Here is a 27,497-nt window from a genome sequence, read left to right on the forward strand (position 1 = left end):
ATAATCTGTCAAAAACTGACATCACTGTGTAAAGAGCTGTTCATTTCTATATCTCATTTTGGATTGATGTACGTGCACTTTTATATCCTTCAGTTCGATATAACATTTGGCCTTTCATGTTCTCAGTTTAAGCTACAGGGAATTCAAAGCTATTTCAAAGCATAATTATATCAATCTGCATATAAAAGGCTCTATGTCCTACAGAGGGTTCGATGGAAAAGCAAACTCTTTCAAAGAAGAAAATTAGAAGTAATTCCCACAACTAAAATTCACAAAAGTTAATACATTTTTCATCTGATGAGAACAGTTTTATTTTTTTTAAGCCAATAGAAGTTTAATCAAGAAAGTGATGGGGACTTTTGTGTGAGGTAGGGAGGAGACGAGGAAGAAAGGAGAGCAGAAAATTGGAGAGGAAGGCAAAGAAACGATGCACGTACATTATACATATTGTTCGATTATACACATCACATCAGAAAATATCAAGAATTCATATTGCTGTGGCAGACAACAGGATTCTCACTTCCATATTGTATTAGTTATCTATTGCCGCATAACAATATATTCCAAATTCAGATTCGTATGATTCAAAATTCTTAGTGCACTTTAACTGGGTGTCTCTGACTAAGGTCTCTTCTGGGACTGCACTCCAGATGTTGGCAGAAGCTCTGGTCTCCTTTGAAGATGCCGCCTGGGGAAGGGAGTCTGCTTCAGGGCTCACTCATGTGTTTGTTGAGAGGCCTTGATCTCGCGCCGCGTGGGTCTCACCACAGAGCTGCCTCCAGATCTCTGCAAGCAATCCAAAAGAGAATGAGAGCGTGTATAAGAAGCTTCCCAAGATGGAAAACATAACCTTTTCATAACTTAACATCAGGACCACATTCTGTTTCATAGAAGTGGGCTCCGTATCTCAACGAGCTTCAAGGGAAGGGGGGTACTCAAGCGTTCAATACCAGGATATGGAAATCACGATGGGCCATTCCAGGGGCTGCCTACCCTGTGTATATACATCCATGTGAAGTTACTCTGGGCACTTTTTTTTATATTACCAAAGACTTTTCAAAATAGAAGTCCTGTGAATATGGTTTTAACCTGAAAGTAAATGTGACTACACGAATTTATTTTTTCCAAATATTTGCTCTCCAAATATGATCTTAGTAGTTTTCAAATGTTTCATAACTTGAAAATCGCAAGTACAGTTGCTTCAATCTTTAAAGTGACCCTTTTTTATCTTTTTTTTTTTTTTTTTTATCATAGCATAAGGAACATTTTTTAAAAAAACCTCCCAAACAAAATTCTGTAAATTCTGGAGCTAGCAAAATACTTAGCACCGAAGTTATGGAGCATATGGTTATCCTCGTCCCAAACAGTAAAATGCGTCTGTCTGTGCCAGCTCTTAATTACCGGCTCATTAACACTCAGGTGCCAATTGCTGGTGGCAAAGGCAATACCCAAATGGCCTAGTGTCTGTCATGCACAGTGTAATTACATTGACCTCAAGTCCTAAAGCTCGCAAGTTGCCTGGTACTATTTGGACACTAATTTCAGGCACTATTCAAAGTAGAATGATATGGTGAACAAACCAATGTAATAAGAGAAAAGCACTATGAGGTTTCAAGTTATTTTTTTCATATGAAACTGTAACCTTAAAGACAGTCGACTGTTCTGTTACATACAACGACACATAGGACATGTTTGGTTTTAACATTACTGATCTAAAATTTTGTTAGATCTCAAGATAATGATAAAGTTGTTATAAGCCAAAAGTGAAAACTAAGTTGTTGTAATAGTCACGTTTGGGAAAATAGAAATTCCATATCATAGTTTATGATCTCATTTATTGATATGTAATGGGAGCATTATTTATATCTTACATTTAAATTATGAATTCCCAGGGGGGCCTGGGGGGCCCAATCGGTTAAGCGTCTGACTTTGACTCAGATAATGTTCTCACGGTTCATGAGTTCGAACCTCACGTTGGACTCTGTGCTGACAGCTTAGAGCTGGAGCCTGCTTCGGATTCTGCGTCTCCCTCTCTCTCTGCCCCTCCCCACTCTCACTCTGTCTCTCTCCCTCAAAAATAAATAAACATTAAAAAAATTTAAATATTAATTTAAATGTGACCAAATGTAAAGCAAATCTATATAATCCTAGCAACCAATAAATATGTACTTCCAGCAAGAATTACACCATCTCTTAATAATCTAAGAGCAGATTTCTTCATCACTTTCTGTTTAAGACTTTGCTATTATGTGCAAAGCTTATTTTTAAGGTTCCAGTTGAAAAGAGAGAAGGGATGAATTCATGCACGAAACTTAACTTTTATAAAACTTCACAGAAACGAAAAGAACATTTTATATGGAAAAATCTACAAGAACAGTTAAAAGACAAAAAACAAAACAAAATAAAACAAAACACCCACCACCAACAACAACAGTGAGAAAACAACCGTAACAATATTTTGGAAGTTTGGAAGTGGACCACCAAAATGTTATCGTCTTACTAGTTTTGAAAATGTTTAATTTTGAGCTGAAAGTTAAGAGTTTAAAGAAAAAAAAATCTGATTTATCCCACAGAATATTCCAAAGTCTCAGGAATTAATAGAACAAATTAGTTCTGAAGTGGGAGTGAATATAAAAATAAAAAGAAGGATCAAAAATGTCATTGAGAGGCAATTAGACTCCCAGGTTTCCCTCATCCACAGTGCATAAGTAGGTGATCAATTATCCCCTCTGGTTAGAAGACAGGAGATTTATTCTCGAAGGAGGTTAAAACAGAGGTGTCTACATCAGAAGACAGCAGGTACAGTTTAATGTGAGATCATCATACCCAGAAAACTTAGGATTTTGAGTATTCCAGACATCTTTCCCCAATTAACTTTCAGCATGCATGTGCCCAGGCAGAAGACCCAAAAATACTTCCCTGAATATCTCCAACTAGCTTAAGAAGAAAAATACACTGAACATATTTACACTGGGGTTTCCTTAACTAAATGATCCAGCAAGATCACCCTATAGACAAACATATTCAACAAGCTTTCCACACAAAACAGTTTTACCTTCAGCAATTTTGAATACTGTTTTTTTTTTAATAATTTATTGTCGAGTTAGTTAACATATAACATAGTCTTGGCTTCAGGAGTAGATTCCCGTGAATCATCACTTATGTACAATACCCAGTGCTCATCCCAACAAGTGCCCTCCTCAATGCCCATCAACCACTTTCCTTTCTCCCCCAACACCCATCACCCTCAGTTTGTTCTCTGTATTTAAGAGTCTCTTATGTTTTGCCTCCCTCTCTGTTTGTAACTTATCTTCCTGCTCTTTTTTTTTTTTTATATTTATTTATTTTTGAGAAAGAGAGTGAGAGCAGGGGAGGGGCAAAGAGAGAGGGAGACAAAGGATCTGAAGCGGGCTCTGTGCTGACGGCAGAAAGCCCCATGGGGGGCTCAAACCCAAGGACTGTGAAATTATCACCAGAAGCTCAACAGACTGAGCCACCCAGGAGACCCTAGAGTACAGTTCTTAATTATGGGTACACAGCTAAGTGTAAATGTCACCAGACATCTGCAAAAAATCCCTACCATAATTCCTGGAAAGACATATTATTCAGGGAAAATGAAATGCAATATAAACTATCATCACTATTTTCAGATGAATAAGAGAAAATATTGAATACATGAAAAGAGTTCAAAATACCTTAAAAAAGAATTTTGGGAAAACATGAAGAACTTTTATACTTAAAATAATAATAAAATAATGAAGTTAAAAACTCAGTAGAAGGTTGGAAGATAAACATAAGAAAATCACTGAGAAAGTAGATTAAAAAACTGTAGAAAGTAGGGAAGAAAACATGAAGAATATTGGTAGGTCAGTAAAGGAGGTTCTATATTCAAATAATAAAGGATAAAAAAGATGAGAAAAATGGAAGAAATGATGAAAGCAATAATTCAAAAAAAAAAAATCCAAAACTTGAAAGGCTTGGGTTTAAAGATTGAAGAAACTTAATAAGTGTCTGCAATTCAGATGGAAACAGATCCACATCAAATTACATGATATTATGAAATTTCAGAACTTGATGACAAATAGACCCTCCCATAAGAATCCCATAGGAGGTGGGGGACCTATGTTCATAAAAAGTTTAGTTTAGTTTTACTTTGGAAAATGTTCTACTTTAAAAAACAATATAGAAAACCTTTCAAAGAATCAAAGCTTAATATCTGACAAATTTGGTTTGAATCTAGTGACCAAGACCTACATCCTTCAAGGGGTCTCAGGGATTTTGGTCCTCTGAAACAGCCTACTGTTCATTCTTGCAGTATGACCAAAATTAAGCCCAATATATGTGTTGTCTTGACATCTGGCATAACCAGGAAGACTTGAAATAACCTAACTCCAAGTTTCTCTCTCCATTCTGCTCCCAAAGATAATATTCCCTAGCAGGACAACCCTACTGGCCAAAGGGCTCAGGTGAAGGTGGGTGTCAGTTCCCTACTAACTTGCAAAACAAGCCAATTCAAAAAGCCTATCCTATCTCATCAGAATCAGGGAGCACCTCACCCTCTTGATGCTACAAAGACTTGCCTCCATGACCCCTGGTTGTTCACTCTGTTTCTGAGTGCAGCCCTGTGAGGCCTTGTGCAGGATCCTTCCTGCCACCTTCCACCCCAGGGTTGTGATTATATGAGACTAACAAATTGCTGTTGGTCTATTCTGTCCTATGTCAGGTGCTACATAGTCTCCACCTCCATTCTGGAGCAGAAATTTTCCCCTCACCAATGGAGTGATTAGGAGGCAACTTAAACAACCCTAAACAAGATGATCCAACAATGACCCAGTCAGCTTGAATTAACTGCTCTTGGATAACTTAAATGGTTTCATGATACAGGGAAGGCTGCCTGGGACTAAACTGCTTGTTACTGGTGGACTTGCACTTCGGCCTACTGGACCCTGTGTTGTCTTTAGCAGGTATTTCCCTCCCTTTCCACCCCAAAATGCTCTTGTTCTAAAGAAGAGAATTGTGGTTAATTCCCTATACCTCAGCATGATGTTTTGTCAGTTTTAGTCTACATTTGGCAGGTGTCTCTAGGACCTCTGCCTGTAAAAGCAGTGATAACACAGCACCATACCTGGTCTTCTGGTTCTTCAGCTCTAATTACCAAGGAATAAGCTAGAGCTCTCTGGTCACTGGATCTAACTTGGGAATCATTACTAGCTGCTTGGGCAGCCATCTGGACGTTACTGTGATTGCACACCATCAGAGGGATTCCAGGGATGGCTCATTATGTGGTTCGTGGAAAAGAAGGACATCACTACCCTACAGAAGATTAATCATGGGACCTAAGTCACTTAATAAGTCATTTTAATAAGAGTCGTTCAGGCAATGGCATCTACCTTGCCCATTTCTTGTGCTACTGTTTCCCGTGCTGCTATCCCAAGTATTTTCCTGATCTCCAAGTATAGGTATACATGTCTGGCAACCCATGGACCAGGCACTGATGAAAAAAAAAAAAAAAAAGGAAGAAGAAGAAGAAGAAGAAGAAGAAGAAGAAGAAGAAGAAGAAGAAGAAGGAGAAGGGGAGGAGGAAGGAGAAGAAAGGGAAGGGGAAAGAGCATTGGCTACCAGTTCCTCCCCAAACAATGGAGGAGGTAACACAACTGCCATCTCAATGAAAAGGCCCTACCAAGGATGCCTGGGTGGCTCAGTTAGTTAGGCATATGACTTTGGCTCAGGTCATGATCTCACAGTTTGTAGCATTGGGGTCTGTGCTGATAGCTCAGAGCCTGGAGACTGCTTTGGATTCTGTGTCTCCCTCACTTTCTGCCCCTCCCCTGTTTGTGCTCTGTCTCTTTCAAAAATAAATAAGCATTAAAAATTAAAAAAAAAAATAAGATAAAAGTCCATAAACAATGTGCCTGGGCTTGTCTTAGTGCTGCTGGCTACTAGCATGCCAAAGGGCTAACTTTCTAATCATAGGGCTTGACTGCATGACTAGCACCATAGACAGGAGGATTTTACTAGAGGTGAACCCTGACCTTGGGAACATCGCTTAACCCTGGAAAAGGAGATAGCTGTCTACAGGAGTTGCTGGGCTGCCAGGTTTTTCTCCTCCCCTATGCAGAAGGTCTGCACGAGGTTGTAAGTTTCCTGTGGACTTCTGATAAAGGAAACTGCTCTCCTTGGCCTTGCACTATATACCATTAGAGTGGTAGTTCTTGGCCACACACTGAGCTCTTCTGAAAACAGTCTCTCACAGCCCCCTGTGCATCTATTCCTCCACACCAAGCCAACCATTATGCCTTGGGTCGTGGAGCTAACATGCTCCATGCTTTGCAAGGCTCACAAGCTTTGCACAGTTATCAAGCCTTCCGTTCTACAAGCTGGAGTCAAATCTGACCCTCTGACATATCCCATCTGCAGGGTGGTGTAGCCCCACCTCTCCTCAGTTCCTTGACACATGACATGGTGGTAGAGGAGATCAACCCTCTCCTAGACACCTTAGCCACATGGAGAGCCCCTTCGGAGCAATTGAGTGAAAAATTAAAGGGAGTTTATAAACTTTATGGGCCATATTGCCACTCTTCTCATATATGATGGAACTTGGTGGAATGTTGCTGGGTTTCATTCTTTATTCAGGATGTCCTTGTAAAACAACAGGACCTAAGGGTCAGCCATACATCAGGTAGTCATCTTAGCACCACATACCCTGGCCAGCAAATGGCTCCATACGTACATATTCATAAACTCTTGGTGTATTACATAAGAATTGCTTCCTTTGAGGTAAAGCACTCTGGGAACCGCTTGTCTAACAGAGACCCAGAATATAAATCAAGGTAGCAGATGTCACTACCTGTACTAAAGCCACGATTCAAGGCTTTGCCGGTATACTCTTCATCCTCTTTGGAACTTCAGAGATTATTGATAGTGGCCAAGGCATTCATTTCACTTCTTAAAACAGACAATGTTGGACTCTTGAAGAAGACATTCAATACAACTTCCATGCCCTCTATAGAACTAATGGCCCCTTCAAAGAATTCCAAATAGAGCAAATAACCCCCTGTGATTGCCACAGATATGGTTTAGTCTCAATCCACGTGCCATGGGGACATGCAGTCCCTGTACTAATGCCACCAGCTTCCTTAATTTCTTTTATTGGTCATAAAGGGAAGACCTCTAAAGTTCCTGTTTTTGAAGGTCACCTCACTATGTGGCCCTCTGTGTTGGGGGGCCCGTAGCTGATGTATTAAATTAAAAATATGCAGTTTATGATCTGCTGAATGAGGAGGCATAAGTCATCCATACACATTTGGCAGATAGCTCCCTCAGCATCTGAGCTCCCACTTTGGGGAAGTAAAACCCAGGATTATTTTTTATCAATAACACAGTGTCAATATACTCACACAAAGGAAATAAAATCACAAGGTTTAGTAGTTACAAATCTCAGGGTGGGGGGCAAAGAGCCAGGGAAAGGGCAGTCCCCTGTCCCAGGCCATGAGTAAGGAGACAGAGAGCAGGGTAGTAAGCACCTGTAAGGTGGTTGGGGTGGAGATCACTGACTTTTCACTGGCTTGATTCTAAGTGGTTGTTCTAAAAGGTGCCCTGGGAAAAGCAAAGCAGGAACTTTTGACGGGAATCCTAAGCTCAGGTCCTTATCTAAATGTCCAGACTCTGGGTCTATGCAGGGTTATCATACTGTGGAATGCTTAGGCAGCAACTCAAAATAGTTCTTTTTCTCATCACACTGCCTCTTCCTCCAGGTCAAGTGCCTACTTCATGTGTTGGAGAGGTACTTCTCTTACCCAGAAATCTCAGTTCATCACCAAGATAAAAATTGATGTCAAGACATCGGGGAGTCAATTTGATATGAGGACTAAAATTAAAGCTCAATATTATGTGGTGCCTCGACACCTGGCCTATCTTAGAGTGCCTTGAATGGTCTGATCTTACCTCCCTCATTCCCCTCTGGAAAAGGAGATCCAAAGAGCCGAACAGCTCTGCTGGACAGAGGAACCAGGCCCAGTTCATTCTTAAGTAGTGAGGTTTCATTTCCCTGCTAGCTCCACTGAATTCTCCCTGGTCACATCCTCCAGCAGGAACCAGAGAGAATCCCTCCCTCTTGATACCAAAAGAAAGCCTGCCTCTCACGGCCCCTGGTAATGTCGCCCTGTGTTTCGTGTGATATCCTTCTTCCCCAGCCTGTGAAAATACATGACTCATAAATTGTTGTCAATTTCATCTGTCTGTCCAGTGTCAGATGTTGTATGTTCTCCGTCCCCATAACTCTAGGATGGAAATCTCTCCCTCTCCAACAGGGTGAATAGTGGATGACTAAAACCACCCTTTACCTAATTTCTTCTTTCTCTTTCAGTATTTCACTAAATTAGTTGAAGTTAGTTGACGATGATTTTATAAAGTCCAGTTATTCAGACCTATTCTTGGTGAAGCAGCAGTTGCTTTATGGGATTTCTCTGGGAGATGTACTCATATTTGTTTGACTTTAGTTTTGCTTATTCACTGCCAACATAGCATGTTGTTAAGAGGAATAAAAATGCATATGTTAAGACAACATTTTATTCTAAATATAAACCATAAAAGGACAGTCAAAACTGTCTAGTTTCTTAGGCCACATTTCATGGTGCCTTATACATGAGAACCATCCTTAGAAATGAGCATGTGGCATAGGGGGAGCATTGAAATTTAAAAATATGAAGTGGAGTTCTAGATGCTATAACTTATTTTTGTATTTTTTAAATATAGTTACTTCTAGGATTTCAAGTTAAAATAAGACACAGGGACTAGAAATGCAGCCTGGAACAGGTGAAGAATTCAGTCAAGAGCTAGGGTTCAGGCGTTAAGTTCATGGTTATGCTCTGCCATCATCTGGTCTATATTGGTCTCATTTTCTTCATAAGTAGGTTAAGGACCAGAATATTTTCAAAGACTTGCTCTGCACTAAAAACCTATTATTCTGTGGGGCCCACTTAAAAAGAAATAAAACATAGAAAATAACATTCATTGCTGATAGTAGTTGATGAATAAAGGTCAAACACCATGAAGGTGTTTTGATTTAAAAAAAAAAAATCTGGGGCGCCTGGGTGGCTCAGTCGGTTGGGCGTCCGACTTCAGCTCAGGTCACGATCGCGCGGTCTGTGAGTTCGATCCCCACGTCGGGCTCTGGGCTGATGGCTCAGAGCCTGGAGCCTGCTTCCGATTCTATGTCTCCCTCTCTCTCTGCCCCTCTCCCGTTCATGCTCTGTCTCTCTCTGTCTCAAAAATAAATAAACGTTAAAAAAAAAAAAATAAAAAAAAAATCTGCTGAAAATGTTAGTTGAACTTAGATGGAAAGGAAATATAAATAAATAGATTTTATGATTCTTATAACTTTATTTTTATTTATGTATCTTCCTCTTCATTATGTAGTATCATGCATGTGTCGCAAAAAGAGTGAGAGGGTTTTTGACTTAATCTGCATCCTTTTTAAATTAGTCAAGACCCCTTTTGGCATATACACTAGCCAAAGTTCCACAGGGAAAAAGAAGAAAACCTTTAAAAATATTTCTAATTTACATATTACATATGTATTACATATTACATATGTAATTATTTCTACATAAACATAATGAAAAAATTCAGATTAAGAGACATAATTTAAATGATTCTAGTTATATTACTACATGGAGAATAAACTAGAATACAGTAGAGAGACTACTTTTGATATAAGGATAAAAATCTAAAATTTTATGGTATGTTTAAATATAACTCAGTTCAATTTCCACTTGGATAGCAAGCATAGCAAAAAATTGAATGATAAAAGGAAATTAGCAAACCCTGCTACAAATAAGATTACCTTTCTCACAAAGCTTTTACTTTCTTTTATGTTGCCTTATTTAAGTACAGCGTGATCCACTCAGGTGCACACAAAACCCCCGTCATAGTTACTTCTCCCTCTCCTTCATCAGTCAGGAAGCAAGTATAATGTTTTCTGAAATGTCTCCCAGTTGTGTCCTTCTTCTTCCATTTTTACTAGTCCAGACTGAAAGTTAATTGTGCTCAATTGCTTCTTAGCTAAATATTTACAATAGATCTCTGTTATCCCAAATTCTTTTTTTTTCTGTTTTTTTTTTTTTTTTTTTTTTAAATTTATTTTGAGAGAGCGAGAGAGAGAGCTGCATGAACAAGGAAGGGGCACAGGGAGAGAGAATCTAAGGCAGGGTCCATGCTCAGCACAGAGCCTGAGGTGGAGCTTAACCTTATGACGCTGGGATCGTGACCTGAAACAAAATCAGGAGTCAGTCGCTTAACCCACTGGCCCCCCTTGCCGCCCCATTTTTCTTGTTTTTAATGTTATGAATTATCTCATAACATTATCTAAATTAGTAATGCTTTTACATTATGTGCAGCATTTATTTTCATCTTTTCATTATTATTATATCTAATACTGGAATAGACTCTTCTAGAGTGCCAAAGGAAGTATTACATTTAAACTAAAACTGTGCTTCATATGTAAACTTTAAAAATACTAATAGGGGCGCCTGGGTGGCTCAGTTGGTTAAGCGTCCGACTTCGACTCAGGTCACGATCTCGCGGTCCCTGAGTTCGAGCCCCGCATCGGGCTCTGGGCTTATGGCTCGGAGCCTGGAGCCTGCTTCCGATTCTGTGTCTCCCTCTCTCTCTCTGCCCCTCCCCTGTTCATGCTCTGTCTCTCTCTGTCTCAAAAATAAATAAACGTTAAATTTTTTTTTTAAATAAAAATACTAATATACTTTGTTCACTTCACCCAACTGATGGGCGATTGAAAACACTCTTCCCACCTCAGCAGCAATACTCTTGACTAATAATCAGTGTTGTAAACTTGCCATGTAGCTTTATGAAATGTTATGCCAGTGTCACCTGATTCTGCATGATCTGTTCACAGTATTCCCAGTTTCTCCCCTGTACTGGTCCGTATAATTGCAAATGCATTTTCTTAAGATGATTGAGACACCTTTGAACCCAGTAATATTTGCACACATTGTCATGTAAATCCATACATCCTTGTCAGAGAAGCAAGGCACACAAAGCAAGCATCTACAGAGGCATCCCAATGAGATAGCTTGGTATTCTTAGATTTTAAAATAAAATTTATATATCCTTTCTGTGTTTTACTCCTTTCTAGGGTATACCAGTTCACTTCACCTCATTCTTTATTGTATTTTAACTAGAAATACTCAACCATCTTTTATTTTCATTACTTTTCTCCTTGTTTTAACTTATATATGTATACGACCACATGAACTTTGAAAATCATAACTGCTTCTCAGTCTTTTAAAACTTACTGGAGAATGAAGGAAGACAATGGTTATATTCTCTTTCCTTCTTTTTGGCCTCACATTTCTTACTTTCTCTCTCTAATTCAACTTTACTTGGTACATTTTATCATAAACATTGTGTTGTCTCTTTGTGGTCTTTGTCACCCGGTATAAAATAAGGGTTCTTATCAGAGAGTGTCAAAAGAAATTGACTATTGATTGCCCACCAGTGGAAAAGCCCATGGTAGGAGCACCTGGGTGGCTCAGACGGTTGAGTGTCCGACTTTGGCTCAAGTTGTGATCTCGAGGTTCGTGAGTTCGAGCCCCGCATTGGTCTCTGTGCTGACAGTTCAGAGCCTGGAGTCTGCTTTGGATTCTGTGTCTCCCTCTCTCTTGCCCCATTCCTGCTCATAGTCTCTCTCTCTCCCTCTCTCTCTCTCTGTCTCTCGAAAAACAAATAAACATTAGAAAAAAATTAAAACAAACAAAAATAAAACCAGAAAAGTCCATGGTAGCTTGTTGAAGATCAACCAGGTTTTCTGATAGTCTAAATATTAATTAATAAAGGGGCACAGAATGTGTGTGTTTGCATATAGGATGATTCCCTTCATGTATTCCTCCATGAGTCTCCTTTGTGTTGCTTAATACCTCTCTCCATCACACACACACACACACACACACACACACACATCAATTTTGAGAAAAATGTATTGCCAGAAAACCCTGAAGTTGGCCATTCTCTCCATTGTTAATTAGGAAACACAACTAAGAATATAAACACTATCACACTATAAGGATACAATTCAGTTTCAGGCTTATGCAATTCACCACACCAACGCTTGTTTTCTTCGCTTTTTTCATGATTAAAAGAAGAGTCACTCACAATGATAAAGGGAAAAAGAGGATGGTGACTGTGTTCCAAATTAGATAATTGCAACATTCATTAAATGTTTCTTACGCCCAGGCAGACTGGTTGAGCAATGACCCAATGATTAGCAACTGCTCTCAAAGAAAAGTAAATATGTAAGATGAAACAAAACAAAAACTGTCTTCAATTACACAATATTCTCAATAGAAGTTTTTACATGGATTGATACATTTCTTTTAAAATAGAAATGCTCCCTCTGAGACATTTAGTCACAGATTAATATGAACTGGTTTATTTGATAAATTTAAAACCCTAGCTTTCAAAATAAGGAAATAAAAATTGCGATTGATTAACAGAGAAAAGCGGAAAATAAAATAATTTTGAACAACCCGAGGACAGCTCTAGAGAACCGGGTCTGCCGAGCTAAGAAATTACAAGTTCAACAAGTCTACAGTGAAAAATCCATTTGATAGAGCAGATACTAAGTACTGCAGATTTACAGGGCACCCCTTTAACTAATCCTGATGTAATCTTGATGTTTACAGGTCATGATGTAGAAATGAAGAAAGACATTTCCAAGCTCACCAGGTGCTTGCTTTCCAATAAGGACTATTTGAAAGAGGGAATTTCCCAACAAGTGAAGTTAGACCAACAAGCAGATCCCAGGCCCTCACCAGACCATGTCAGTTATCAGAAGGACAAACTGTTAATATTTATACTAACAGCCAGTATGTTTTGAGGGATGTTATGGAAACAAAGGGGTTTTCTTATGCTCTCTCAGACCCCAGTCAAAAACAGAGAAGTAAATGAACTATTATTTTACTTTCTGAAATTGCTCTCATCAATATTGGGGCCCACACTGAAAGGACTGAACCTGAATCTCAAGGAAATGCCCTAGCTGACTTTCCTGCACAGACAACAGCAACAGAATCTTAAAAGTTGTGGCTCAGGTGGTGGACTTTATTCTGCTTCGGCAAAAAATTAATCCTCATTGTCAGACTTTTTTGTCATCCTGATGTTCTTGGCACATAGTAATTGTCTGTTCCTGATTCAGAAAAAAAAATAATAATAATAAGATAGGCAAACAGTGGTTTAAATCAAACAGTTTGGGGCTATGGGAGACCCAAGATGATAGTTTATCCTGGCTCCCTAGTAAACCCCAACTTTGGGTTTTTGCACTCCTTTATCTGCCATGGTGCATTTAAGAGGACTCAAATTATGAATAGACATTGGTATAGCAACTTCTATACAATTGAAAAAAACAGTTTACTACCAACATCTAACCTGTCAGATCCATAACACTGGAAAAACTATTTTTGTCCCAAGAGGCCTCAGACTTAATCCTTCTGGTCCTTTTCAGCACTGGAAGCTGGACTTTATTCAACTGCTACTTATTATGGGTTATTGATATGTATTTCTTATTTTATTTATGTTTCCACATGGTTTGGAGCCTCCCCCTGCCACAATGCTGATGCTCTCGCCATGGCAAAGAGATTATTAGAGACTGTGTTTCCCACTTGGGGCATACCTTCCACAATCTCCAGTGATCGAGGCACCCACCTCACTGGATAAATCATATGAGCCTTAATGAAAATCTTGCAGACTTCTTGGAATGATTGCTGTCCCTATTATCCTCAGTCATCAGGCAAGGTCGAGAAAACTAATGGGATCCTCAAACTCAAAATCTCTAAACTTGTTGGAACTACTGGACTCCCTTGACCTAAGGTATTGCCTCTGGCCTTGCTGACTGCTCGCAGATCCCTTTCGGGAAAAACGAACTACATGAGATAGTCACCAGTAGACCAATGTCTATTGGTATACAACTTTCTGCTGATCCCTTGTTGTCATGATAGTATGACTCCTTACCAAAAGTATTTAATGCCTTATATTAATATATATTAATAAATATGTAAATGTCTTATTTAGTGTCTTATATACGATCATTATTTAACATTTCTAAGTATCAACAGATTAAAGAAGACTTCCAAGTCCTGGGATCCAAGATCCCAATTCAAAAGATTCTGTTTGTTGGTCATTGTCTGAAGCCTAGTGACTGGGTATTCTGGAAACATCAACCTGAGCCCCACTGGAAAGAACATTACTGAGTCTTCTTGACCACTGACACTGCTGCAAATCTAGAAGACACTGAGTCTAAGGTACACATCTCACAGCTAAAGAAGGCTTTACCTGACATCTTGGCCTGTACAGACGCTGAAGACCCCCAGATCAAACTGACAAGGAATAGAAGCAGCTGACATGAATGTAGGCTCCTTCCACCCAGGACACCAGATCCACATTTCATCCTTTAACTGAACATGAAAGCTTTTTTTTTTTTCCTTCTCTTTCTTTCCTTTACTCTGACATTGGTCTGGAAAGATACACAACACCCCCATCCATATTTCCTACACCAATGTTAATGGGGGTGAACTCATCAATCTTGGAAGTCTCTTACCAAGTTCCACTTTTATGATCAGAATATCCAGTGCCTTGTTTTTTTCCCTTTCTCCAATTATAGCTGTATTTAGGCAGTTAGACCCATATACCTATGTAAATATTTGTACAACCCCACTCCCACATTGCCATGAGCATCTGGATCAGATCTGCCCACTAAGAGATCTCTTCAGCAGCACCCATCTTTGCAAGGCCTTTTTATTTCAGACAATGAGATTTACTTTCTGAATGTGCTGAGAACCTAGTTGAGCCCTGGGTTGAATGAGGCAAATGCATTAATCTCTGTAAACGAATCCATTAACAGAACCTCCTTAATGGGAATGGTTTGTGCCCTAATTGGCTTTGTCTTTGTCTATGATACTTATCATTCTTCTTGGACCTGAATACCTAGTTATGGCTGGTACATAACTGGGCCATGCCTCTTGGGTTATCCAACTGTGCCTCTAATTTTCCACAAACTAAGATACTTCGTGAATTGACTCCCCTGAATTCACACCATCCAATTAGAAAGAACCTCTCAGGAGGCACTAGTGACTCAGGATTTGCTTCCTTTGACAGGGCCATACTTCCTTGGCCAGGAGTAAATGTAAATGAGAATATGATGAGAGACCTCTCTCTAATTCTTGAAGATATTGTAGAATCTGATGCTAAAACAATAGCTACCCAAGAAAAATTTTTAGACGTTGCTGACCAAGGTAGTTCTTAAGGACAAGATAGCTCTTGATTATCTTTTTTTTTTAATTAAAAATTTTTTTTAATTTATTTTTGAGAAAGAGAGAGACAGAGCATGAGCAGGGGAGAGGCAGAGAGAGAGGGAGGGAGACAGAAAGAATCTGAAGCAGGTTCCAGGTTCTGAGCTATCAGCACAGAGCCCCACACGGGGCTTGAACTCAACAGACTGTGAGATCATGACCTGAACCGAAGTCAGACACCCAACCGACTGAGCCACCCAGGCGCCCCAGCCCTTGATTATCTTTAAGCTCAGCAAGAAGGTATCAGTGCTATGGCCAACACCAGTGTGCTGTACCTGGATTAATACTTCTGTGGAAGTTGAAACCCAGTTATATAAGATCATTGAGCAAGCCACTTGGCTTAAAAAGGTGACTCTTTTAGGGGGGTCTTTCTTTGACTTTTTTGATTTTGATGGGTTTGGGTGTGGGGGACCATGGCTCCAAAGTGCACGCCACACATTAAAAACTATCCTGCCTATTATAATTATAATAATCTCCCTAGTGCATTGTATTCTCTCAAAAGCTTTAAATGTATGTTCACAGCTGCTAACCACCAAGAAAATGATCTCCCCAAGACTGGGATTTCAAAAAAAGAAGCAAAGAGAATGATGAATCTAAGGACTATGAACCTGGAACAGTGACCTATGGAAACCACACAAAGAAACAACAAAAGCTGCGAGTGGTAGCCGAGAGGGGTGCTAATGCCTTCAATTTTGATGACATATCTCAGTCAAGCTGACAGTCTGATCTAAAGGAAGGAATTGTTAAAAAGGAAACCACACATCCAAAATGGAGTTGCTTCTGCTAGGCCCGCATTGCCAAACAGGGGCTTTATTCCTAACCTAATTGTAGTTTCAACCTTCCCCAGAAACGCAATCTTAGTCAGTCTGGAATTCTCTGCTCAGCACCAGTGAAGTAATCCACATAATAAGTCCCTGTTAGCCCCCCAAAGGGAGGCAATCTTGCCTATCTTGCCTGAAATAGCCCTTTGTTTGGTTTATGATTCCCTTGTTCTGGATTTATGAAACCTTTCCCTTTCTGTAGCCCTGTGGAGCTCTTTTCTACTTGCTAGATGAGATGTCAGATTTCTGAATTGTTCGATAAAGCCAGTTAGAACTTTAAAATTTACTCAATTGAATTTTTGTTATTTAACACTGTCCAGACTCATTTTATGCTATATCATATGCAAAAAAATATGATTCTGTCAATTATTCAGTAACTCCAACAAACATTTATTTGCATGGAAATAGAAAGTTATTCAAAAAGCACACTGGGGGTCAAGGGGAAATATCAGGTAAATATATCCTAGTGCAATCATACATATATATATTTTTCAATAGTAGGGATGGAGGGCTATTTGAGAGTTGCAAAGGGGGTGAGGGAAATGACTGGAGCTCAGCAGCTGTGAGTTTTACTTCCTGGACTCCATACCACCAATAAATAGAGAGGCAAAGGTGAACTGAGCTGATGAGTAGATACCAAAGGCAAGTTAACTTTCATCTTGCAATTTTGCAATCAGCGCTGCTTAAATACAACTCAGAAGCAGACTAGAGTTTTGAGAAAGGAATGATTTCCATTTGCTGCCTGTATTCCATACTTTTGAGCATCAAGAATAGCGACAAAGTGATGAAAAGCAATATTAATAATTAAATACACCACTTAATGTGCGTTAGCATTGTGCTATGCATTTCACACATGTCAGTTCACCTAATTCTCATAAGAATTTCACAGCTAAGTGTACTTCATATTTTACAAAAGTAAAGATCAAAATTCAGATGTGAGATAACTTTTTGAAAAGATCTCCCCTGACTTTCTATAGCATTAAAGAAATTTAAATTTGAAATAGTGATCATACGATGCGGTGCTTTTCAAACATTTGGGTAATGATTCACAGCGAGAAATATATTTCACATTGTGACCTATTTTACACATGTATCGGAAAAAAAAATGTTTCACAAAGAACTATTTGTTTTTACCATGAGTGACGTGTTTTCATACTCTTCTACTCTACTTTTTTTCCTATTCTATTTACTTCTAGTTTTATTTTTATGTTATCGTCTTAATACACTGAATTACTCTTGTGACCCACTATTGGGTTTTGACCACAAATTTGATTACTTAATTATTTGTTGAATTATTTAACATTTTCCTATAGTTTCTTTGGTTCTCAAAGCAAACTAGAATTTTCATGAAGGCAGATATTATTATGCATTCCTACCTCTCCTCATTGTTGGACCTTAATAGAAGTGTGTAATTTAACAAAATTTAATTTTTACATCTGAAAATTCATAATCTTGGTTACATAGAAGAGTCCATGATATGATTCCCAGAAAGGGTAAAAGTAAGGGACAGGAGGGACAGGTCTAGGGGAACAAAGCAACTTGTAACTATCACTGTTAACATTCTCTTGAGAATCATTCCTGTATATTTTTATTAGTTTTTTTTTCCACCATAGGGCTGGCTTTATTAGACATAAAGAGCAAGAGAAATACCTAGTCCTATCCCTATCCCTTGTTGCTTCATAAAATGAGTTTCTGTCCAGGTATGTGTAGTTTGAACTCAAGAAAATTGGTTACGTAAACCACACATTAGGTTACAAAGCACACTTTTCTTTTACCTTTTAGTTATTTCGGAATATAAATTTCTGTAAGATTTGTCCAGATTATTGTTATCATTATTAAAAAACACTATACCTTAATTTACGTTTTCTTCTTGGAATATGATACCCATATGAATTTTATTTTTTTCTTATGTGTCCATTGATTTTAAATATGAAATAATTTGTGTCTAAAATTTTAGATAAAATATTTTCCTTTTATTGCTCGAAGGCACTCATAATATCCTGTGTCAAACATCTACATTATTCCTTGTGGGCCCTTGGTATTACTACAAATCAAAAAACTTAAGAAGAAAATATAACAATAGGTGGAAAAATATATACATTTAAAATATTCATTGTGGGTCTCATGAGAATCATATAGAATTAAATGCCTACTTTCAAAAGTGTAAATATCGCAAAATCCTTTAAACCTAGCATATGTTTCTTCGAATGAGACTCAGTTTTGAACAGATGTCCCCTTAGACCTGTTATATTAAGACTGAATTTACTAAATCAGCATTAGTTGTTTTTAAACTTAGGGCCATATTTTGCCACTGATTTTTATTCAAAGCTCCCACGGGCGTCAGTGGAAGATCCATGCATGGAAAAATGGCATAATATGTATCCTAGTTTTATTTATTTCATGTGTATACAGCAGTATAAAATAATATATTACATTTACACTCATTTTACTTATGTATTATTATAGCATTCACAGTAACAAACACTATAGTTAAGATTTAAACTCATCTTTTGTTATAATACCCTGTTTTCACTCACAGATAACTGTCTTGAAAATGTGTTTAGAGCTGAAATTCCCTGCTTACTTTCAGCTCTATGATGTACGGATGTATTGGAAGTCTGAGTTCTATCGTTCAGAAGTTTTTGAGTCTCATGCGAGATTTTAATATTTGCATCATTAATGCAAAAATTGCACGCAACTCAAAAACGTCTGAAGTGTAAAACTTCAAACTAAGCATGTGACAAGTTTTCAAGAAATAAAAGTCATTTTTCTAATTTTACAAATACTTAAAAAATAACAGTGGTTAGAAATACATGCATGCACACTAAAGGTATTAGAATTTTAGTCATATTATTGCCTTCAATACTCTGGCGGCACCCATCTCCCAGCATTCTCATAGAATGCTATAATCTAAAACCTATGCCAAGTTTTAGAAGAAACAAAAATATTCTATTGAACAGTAGCTTCACAAATTACTGTATAAGGATTTTGTTCGACCTAGCAGAGGGATATTCCTTGAAGTGCTAACAATATATATAAAATAATTTTACTACTCCATGGCATAAAAAATATGGAATTTTGTCATTTTCTGTTTTTCCTTGTTAAAAAGGAACATAAAAAGGATGTTAAGTGCAAAGCCTTTACCACTACAAAATTAGAGTTTTGAAAAAGATAAAGAACCCAAGAAATTGCAATATGAAAAATATAAGATTTTCAGAAAAATTATCAAGTATACCAAGATTTTAAATGTTTTTGAGTTCCTCGGGTATTAAAAGCACACATAGAAATATGAGGGGGAGAAAGAAAACCACATGTAATGACAAATAACAGTGCTATGATCAGTCAGCACCGTAAGTAATTTTCTTTATGCTGCCTAACATTTGCAACATTCTGAGTCAGTAGTTGTATTAAATATTAATTTTACTCCAGTAAACTATTTTTGTAAAGTTAAAACGGCATAATTAATAGACAGTTATTAAAGTTTATGTTGAGAATTGTGAGGATGTTTTTTCTTCCTCTTATTGAAGAAATAAGAAGGTTTCTACAGTACAGGAGATCCGGCGGCAAATTATAACACTATTAAGAAATGAAACAGGAGGAAATTAAAAGGAAACGGGAGTAATTAAAATATTTAAATCCTCTACTATAGTACTTAATTTGCAATGTTTGATAAAGGCATTGCATTTAATATCTTCAAAAAACAAAATATACATATTTCTCAATAGTTCCCAAGAAAGATGATACACTTAGAGTGATACCATTATATCTGTAATTATGATGTGATACTTAAATATTGATTTAAAATGATTTCACAAAATTATGTTTACAAGATAAGAATTAGAATTTTACACGTGGAGAAAATACTTCTAAAAATTGTCGTTTGACATACCTTTGAAACATTAAGACACTGTTTCCACAGGAAAATATTTTGACATTTTTACTACTTTAGAACGAACCGTGTTTATCAAGGAGTAAATGTCATGATCATTCGTTTCTGAAGTAATTTATTGATGAAATGTCATCTGATAATTTAGATAGTATTTTTTGATATGTATGGAATTATGTAAGACTGGGTATTAAGATGACTAGATTAAACAGAAAACTATTCTAAAATTCCTTTTCATGGTAATCTAATACATGTTTTTTTGTAAACCTTTATTATTGATTGGTTGCATTTTTCTATTTTATAGTCCCCCTCTCATTGGTAGAAAACATCCTAGCCAAATACCTAAAATTATATCATTACTCTCTGGTAACTTCTGATTTATTCTGGGTACAATACATGATTAATAACTGTTTAGCATTTTAGCAAATTCTATCTTTCCCACAAATTGGGTAAAATTTTCTTGTTTTTGTTGTTTGCTTTTGTTGATTAATGATATAATTTAATAATTAGAATGTAAATTAGAATAACTGTTACTATGATATATAAAAAACGAATGCGTAAATATATGGCATAAGAAGTTTGTTCAAGGGAGATGATATACGATGACATAAAAGTCTAAATAATTAAAGAAACCTTCTTAACATTGAATGAATGAATATAAACATAATACATGAAATGAATATAACCTTATTTTTAATGCATGTGATAAGGCAGATGGATGTGTTTTCCGCCATAATTGGAAAATGATGAATGAAAGGTTTTAATTAAAGCAGTGATTCAACAAGAAAATCATTTTCTTGTTTAAAAAGCAATTACAACAAACAGACATTTTTCCAGCTAAATTATATAGAAACATATCCTTATTAAAATAGTCTATCATTCAAAATCTTAATGAAGTAGCGCCAAAAGTTTGAGAAAATGTTACTGCTGCACTTTTGTGAACGTATGTGCTTTTGTGTCATAGGCGATGGATTGGTTTTACGTATTTTTAAAGGGTCCCCAAAAGACTGGAATATTACACATACTTCAGTAGATAAAATGATTGGGATTACGACGTATTAATCTCTGTCATTTGATAAGTCAAATGAGTGATGCCAAGATATCACTCAAATCTACATATCAAGGTCCTCTGAAAATATGTATGCATTTTATTGTTAAATCGAAGGAAAATATTCCCATTTACATGACCATAAAACTAGGTGGGAAACATTTGTTATGTGTTAAGCTTTAGTCTGCTCTTTAATAACATAGCACAGCTCAAACTTTCACTGAATCCAGAAGATCAGTTAGCAGTTAAGGTAAATGTGTCAAAATTGATCTGTAATTTGGATTGGGCAAACATTTAGAAACGTTGAAGGCTTTCTTAGGAGGGAGCTTTGAGAATTCTGTTTTTTGCTAAGATTATCTCACATCCTCTGATTTTCCTCTCTTAATTTCTCTCTTAGTTAAGCAATAAACAACAGCTGGTAAAAAGAAAACTATGTAAAAGAAAGGAAAATACATCTAAATGAATTTAATAATTAACTTCGTGGACATGAAAATAAAAGGCAAGCTTAACTTTTCAAGGCTGACTGAAAGAATTTTCTCATTAATAAAACACTGACTATATTTAAGCTATAAAATCTTCACATGTAAGATAATACTGAAACAATAATATACCATATTTCTATCTCCAAATTTATTTAACTTATTTTAAATTTAGAGATCACTTATATCTTATAGTTACTCTTTACCAGTTCAGATACTTATATATCTCTATATGTTCATATAGAGTTATAAATAGATTTTATATTCATGTGTTAGTAAGAGTCACAAAACTATGTAAAACTATGTAAAATAAAATTCTGTGTGAGTTATACGGTTGAGGACTTCTTAAAATAGTAATCTCAATTACGTATTTTACACCACAAAATGTACAGACACCCAGTGTTTGTTTTTGTTTTCTTTTCTAACAACAAATACAGGTGGATTTATAGATTCTTTATAAAAGCTTTAAATGATTCTAAATTCAAAGCCATAGAAATAGAATCGAAAGAATGTAGATTGTTAGATATTCTGATATTACATATTCAGTGCTCTTCTGATAACATCGACAGCTATATCTTTGGCATTGAAAATTCAGTACAAGTTCTTGACAAAATTGTGTAGCTTAGAGCTTCATTTTCTTTTAAACAAGGAAAAACAGGGTTGTATAAGATGAAAATTGGGAGGAAACTATTAATGATTATTCTTTTCTTAGTAAGTTTATCTTTGGGACCCTGAATTACCTTCACTTTACTATATGATGTGGACTGTATGAATCCATTTAAAAACCAACTGAGTTGTACCACATTTTAGGAAAATTATATAATATAATATATATATTTTATATTTATTTAGAAGCTTTGAAATAGTACAGTAAACACTTTGCAACACGGTGTATAAACTACAGAATGTCTTTGATATTTTGTGGGTCTTCAGAATACAACATTTTTTATAACCCACAGGTGAAAAGAACATAATCACAATCTGTCTTGTAAAGTTGGAATAGTTTGGGGAACACTTGATCACACAAAAAGAATATAAAACAGTCAAGTTTAAAACAGTGATATTGCATTTATAATGCACAAATTTCCTTTATCTTTATGACTGGCTTCTCGTGGTGAATATAAACATGTAAAGGGCTCAGTGACATTTGGAGAGAGAAAGATATATAGTGCTGTAAACAGGCACACACTGATCGGAGAGGCAAAAGCAGTTGCCTCTAAAGTTTCTACAGTTCTGCACATTTCAACTCATTTCTCAGGCCTGCTGAGAGCAATTAGGTCCTATAATTGGCCACGATGACTCCGCCGGCAATCTAGTACTCGGTTACACACAACTAACTGATGGCCAAGATAATGAAGTTGAAAAGTTGATGCTTTTGTTGGTCGACTTTGTGCAAATCATGCTGCTTCAGGTAAATCCTGTAGAATTGACTAGCATATCCTTTTCCGTGCTGTGAAAAAGAAAGAAAAATACTCTAAGAAAAGGAGCCTGCGTTTGGGAGTTTAGAATTGCATGTTACTGGAAAAGAAACAAATACAACTGGAAATAAGTCCTCTCCCTATACCAGACCCACGTCGTGTCAACGTCTTTCAGTGTTAGCCTTGGTTTCTAATTGTCAAGTCAATCCGTTGCGTGGGTTTCTAAAAATGTCAATTTTGGTATTTTAGAAAATGAGTTTTGTGTGGGAAAGGTATGTTTTATATATCAAGCACCAATTATGTGGAGATTAAACTTTTGAAGTTACATACAGAACAATCCCCACTTCATTACTTATGCACGATCAGAGTATAGAAAAAAAAAAAGTGTGGCCTGTAAGCATTCTAGAATGAGTCATTAGAATATCTACAAATAACTGGTTATATGTTTAATTGAAAAAATTCCAAATTATATATATTAAATCAACATATCATACAGAAACCTGTACTAGAAAATGTTGATGTAATTAAAAAGTTAAAAAATGCTTCACATTTTCTGGTTTTACTTTACTTCATCGTTTATATTATGTAAAAACCAAACCTTTTAATGTGTACAAAAATAATAATAATAAATTTATTCCCTAAAAGGAATCCGTTTTCTTATAAAAGGGTGACAGGAAAAAAGATATTGAATTTGGTCCAGTCTTATAAAATGTACTGAATTATGAGGTAGAATTTCCAAATCCAATCATTTAGATTTTATGATTTTAAGTATTTTATTTATTTATAATGATAACGGATATTTCTTCCTACCTTTCTATAATCTTTATATTAGGCAATGAGCACAATGAGAGCAAAAACTGCATTGGCTAGGTCAGCATCTGGCACGTAATAGATATATAATGAAAATGTGCGGAAAATAGTGTTCAATTGTGATAAAAAGCAATTCTTTTGTGTAAAATCGATTGTAATAATATATATACATATATAAATTAAAATATAATTAAAAATTAAGAATTACACTAAATGGCATAACTGGATTGTTTCAATCTGGTAAATAGTTGGCTTTTTTGTTTCTTTTGTTTGTTTTTTTTAACACAAACATAAGAACATACTGATCAGAATAATTTTTCTTCTGTGGTATTTCCATTTATTTCAAGTAGATTATCTAGTTAATATATTTTTCTTAATTTATTTCTCCAATTCTCACATTTATTTTTCCTTACAAATTCAGTTTCTGAACAAATCACCAAACGTTTTTTCCCTAGGTCACCATTTAGCAGACACATCAATTAAAATTGGAAAAGTCAGGCACCATAATTGACAGAAATAAAGTGAAAATGAATATTTACATGTCCCTGGTGGTAACTCATATTGAGCAATCAAAATATATATATATTTGTAATATAATATCATGAATTATAAAACAAGTTAGCTACAACCCAGGATTATATGGTAGTTATTATAACTTACCTGGTCATAATGCTATAGAGAATATTCTATTAAAGAAAATAGAAATTTTCCTCTTTTTAAGCAATCAAATTTTATTTTCCTATGTTCTTGAATTCGAATTCCCTGTTTCATGATAAGCGTGAATATATATAGTTTAAATATATTTTGTTTATACCAATCAGAATTTAAAATTCCTCAGTAAATTACAATAATTAAGCACCATGGAAATTCAGGTTTATAAAATGAATTTGAACAAATAATTGCAGGGGTCAAATAATTTACTGTCTAATCCAAATAATTGTGTGAGTAAAAGGAAGCACAGGACATAATCTTGTGCTTTCATGGATAACTCAGGACACATGAACATTCTGCAAATAATACTACTTTTCTCAAGATAAGGAGGGGATACTACTTACAGGATGAAACTTTTTTTTTCTTAACATACTGATTTATAAGAAACAACTTTCTAGTAGTTTGAGGAGAAAACAAACTCGCGTGACCTATCCACAACCTATAGAGTAATTTATTATGTGTAAAAATTAATATACCGAAAAGCACATCGCAGTATAATGCAGAAATTAGTCAACCTAACACATATTTAAATCAGTAAAATGTTTCTCATTAGGTTAAAAAATACTTATGGAGAAACCCTTTAGCATGGATACTACATGTTTATTTCATGTAGTCAAAAGACAAAAACAAATTGTTTTTACTGAAATAGTCCAGAATTTTAAGAACACAGAAGTTTAGCACACATTATACTTGATACCTTAAATTTCAACATAAATTTAAAATGCATACTTTAGTTACTGCTTAGGGTTACTTGTGTGCCGCTTTTATTTAAAGTGCACCTATTTCAAGTAGTTGTATGAATAATATAACCGCCTTTTATTAAATTACCACCTCCCACCTATCTGTTAAGTCAGGAATGCAAATCTGAATAGGACAAGTGTAAAGGCTGAGGCTGAAGGTCAGAACCAAGTAGGATGGGAAGGAAAGATTTCCTCTATTTCAGCATCAAATTTCCCAAATGTGAAGTAGTGCCAGATAAACTAAAGAAAATGAAATATTATTACTAAAGTTATAGTCACATACATTTTCTTTCAAGCCCCTTAAGAGCTGATTTTGAATACTGAATATTCATTGTCCTTGGGGGCTGTCTGGGTTAATGTTGGACATGCAGCACACAAATATATATACATATATAAAAGCAATGTTACTACATTTTAGAGTCAGTGCCAAGAACAGTTATCCCACAGTGTTAACTATTATGGGTATGCATTTGCTGAAACATTTCAGGCTAGAGAAAATGGGTCAAATACACTGAATCTCTATGCTTTATGATATATTCTACATATGTTTTGGAATTATGAAAGCGTACTTGAATTTTTTTTTTTTTTTTTGCTTTTTCTGTTCACTTCACAAATGCATTTTTCCCCTACTTATTCATCAGCATACATAAGGAGTTGGTCACTTGATATAGATGAAAGATTTTCTTTTCAGTCAAATCTAAAGTAAAAGCATTGCTGGTATTCTTTTTATATCAATTTATTCATTCACTTCATTTATTCTTCAAAGTGAGTCATAAAAATCTTACATTTAAGACCTTTATATTATTTTCTGAACTATGGATGAAAAAATTACTCTTAATGGAAAAGAGATATTCAAATATCTCCTTTTTTATAATTTTGCATACATGTATGTATGCATATATTTAACATTATAGGTATGTATATATTTAACATATATGTTTTTAATGACACTTATGATGCATATTTTTCTTTGTAATTTTTTTTAAGTTTATTTATTTTTGACAGAAACAGAGTACGAGCATGACCTGGGGAGGGGCAGAGAGAGAGAGGGAGACACAGAATCCGAAGCAGGCTCCAGGCTCTGAGCTGTCAGCACAGAGCCTGACGCGGGGCTCGAACTCACAAACCGTGAGATTATGACCTGGGCGGAAGTCGGATGCTCAACCGGCTGAGCCACCCAGGCGCCCCAATGCATATTTTTCTTTATATTGTGTCATCCTGTTATTGCCTTTGATCATCTGTAAAGTATATTAAACTTTGGGACATTTACAAATTCTGATTAATGACGTAAGAAGAATAACTATAAGCATGTATGCTGCAGAAATAATTGTAAAAATAAAAGTGCTGATAATCTATTTATACCATGAATAATATTATAATTTGCCTGCCGAAAAATAATTTAGTATAATATATTAAAATGAAAATTAAATAACTAGAATATTCACATTTCTATATTTGCATAACAGGAAGCAAGTTATCCTTTATACTTTATGACAGTATGAACCACAGAAGCTAAAGAAATATATAAACGTGTGAAGTGATCTAACCTACTTCTGTGACTGAAAGAAAGAACAGCCTTCAAATATCCCAAATGATTGAGACTCCACTGCAGTGAAAAACTTCCAGATACTGAGATCAGTAACCTACTCCAGAGCGCATTCAAAAGTTTAATGAGCCTCAAGGTCAGGACACTTCTTTATAAGTAAAGTGAATCTAGCAGAGACAAGTTAAAGCCCATTACCCCTTCTAGAAGTCAGAAACACCTGCCCTCTGTGTCCTGAGTAAAAGCATATCATAAACTGAAAGATCGTTTAAAAGGAAGTCTCCATTAGAGATCTGTCCAGCTGAATAATCAATTCATTTACCTTTCCTCTATCTTATTCCTGAGACATTTTTGAGGATTCTCTTTAAAAATCTATTTTTTTTTTCTGTTTAACAGTAAAGTCCAGAAATAAGCATAGTAGAGGTTACTATTAAAAGTGGGTCACTGCTTGATTTCTCTTTTATCTTCCCACTTGAACAGTATTATATTTGTTTTTATATTTTAAGATATAATCGTACATTGTCCATATTGTAAATGCTTTCCTTTTCACAAAAAAAATGACAAAAAGGTTTAAAATTTTAAGATCCATATAAGGCAAAAACTGATTAAATGTTATAATTATTATGAATTATAAAAAGCTTGAAAGCCTTCTGTTAATATAATATATATTGTCTTTTGTCTAATA

The 27,497-nt window shown here is 35.9% G+C and overlaps 1 protein-coding gene across 1 annotated transcript in view; it reads right to left on the bottom strand.

Annotated features, from left to right (window-relative positions):
- Positions 1-22,477: 22,477 nt before the first annotated feature.
- PCDH10 (protocadherin 10) overlaps positions 22,478-27,497 on the bottom strand; it is a 40,488-nt gene continuing 35,468 nt past the window's right edge. The window contains exon 5 of the mRNA XM_042935490.1: positions 22,478-23,040. Within this exon, the coding sequence (XP_042791424.1) occupies positions 23,021-23,040 (20 nt within the window). The 3' untranslated portion in view covers positions 22,478-23,020. The remainder of the gene's footprint in view (positions 23,041-27,497) is intronic.

This window comes from Panthera leo, chromosome B1, assembly GCF_018350215.1.
Source record: "Panthera leo isolate Ple1 chromosome B1, P.leo_Ple1_pat1.1, whole genome shotgun sequence".
NCBI lineage: Eukaryota > Metazoa > Chordata > Mammalia > Carnivora > Felidae > Panthera > Panthera leo.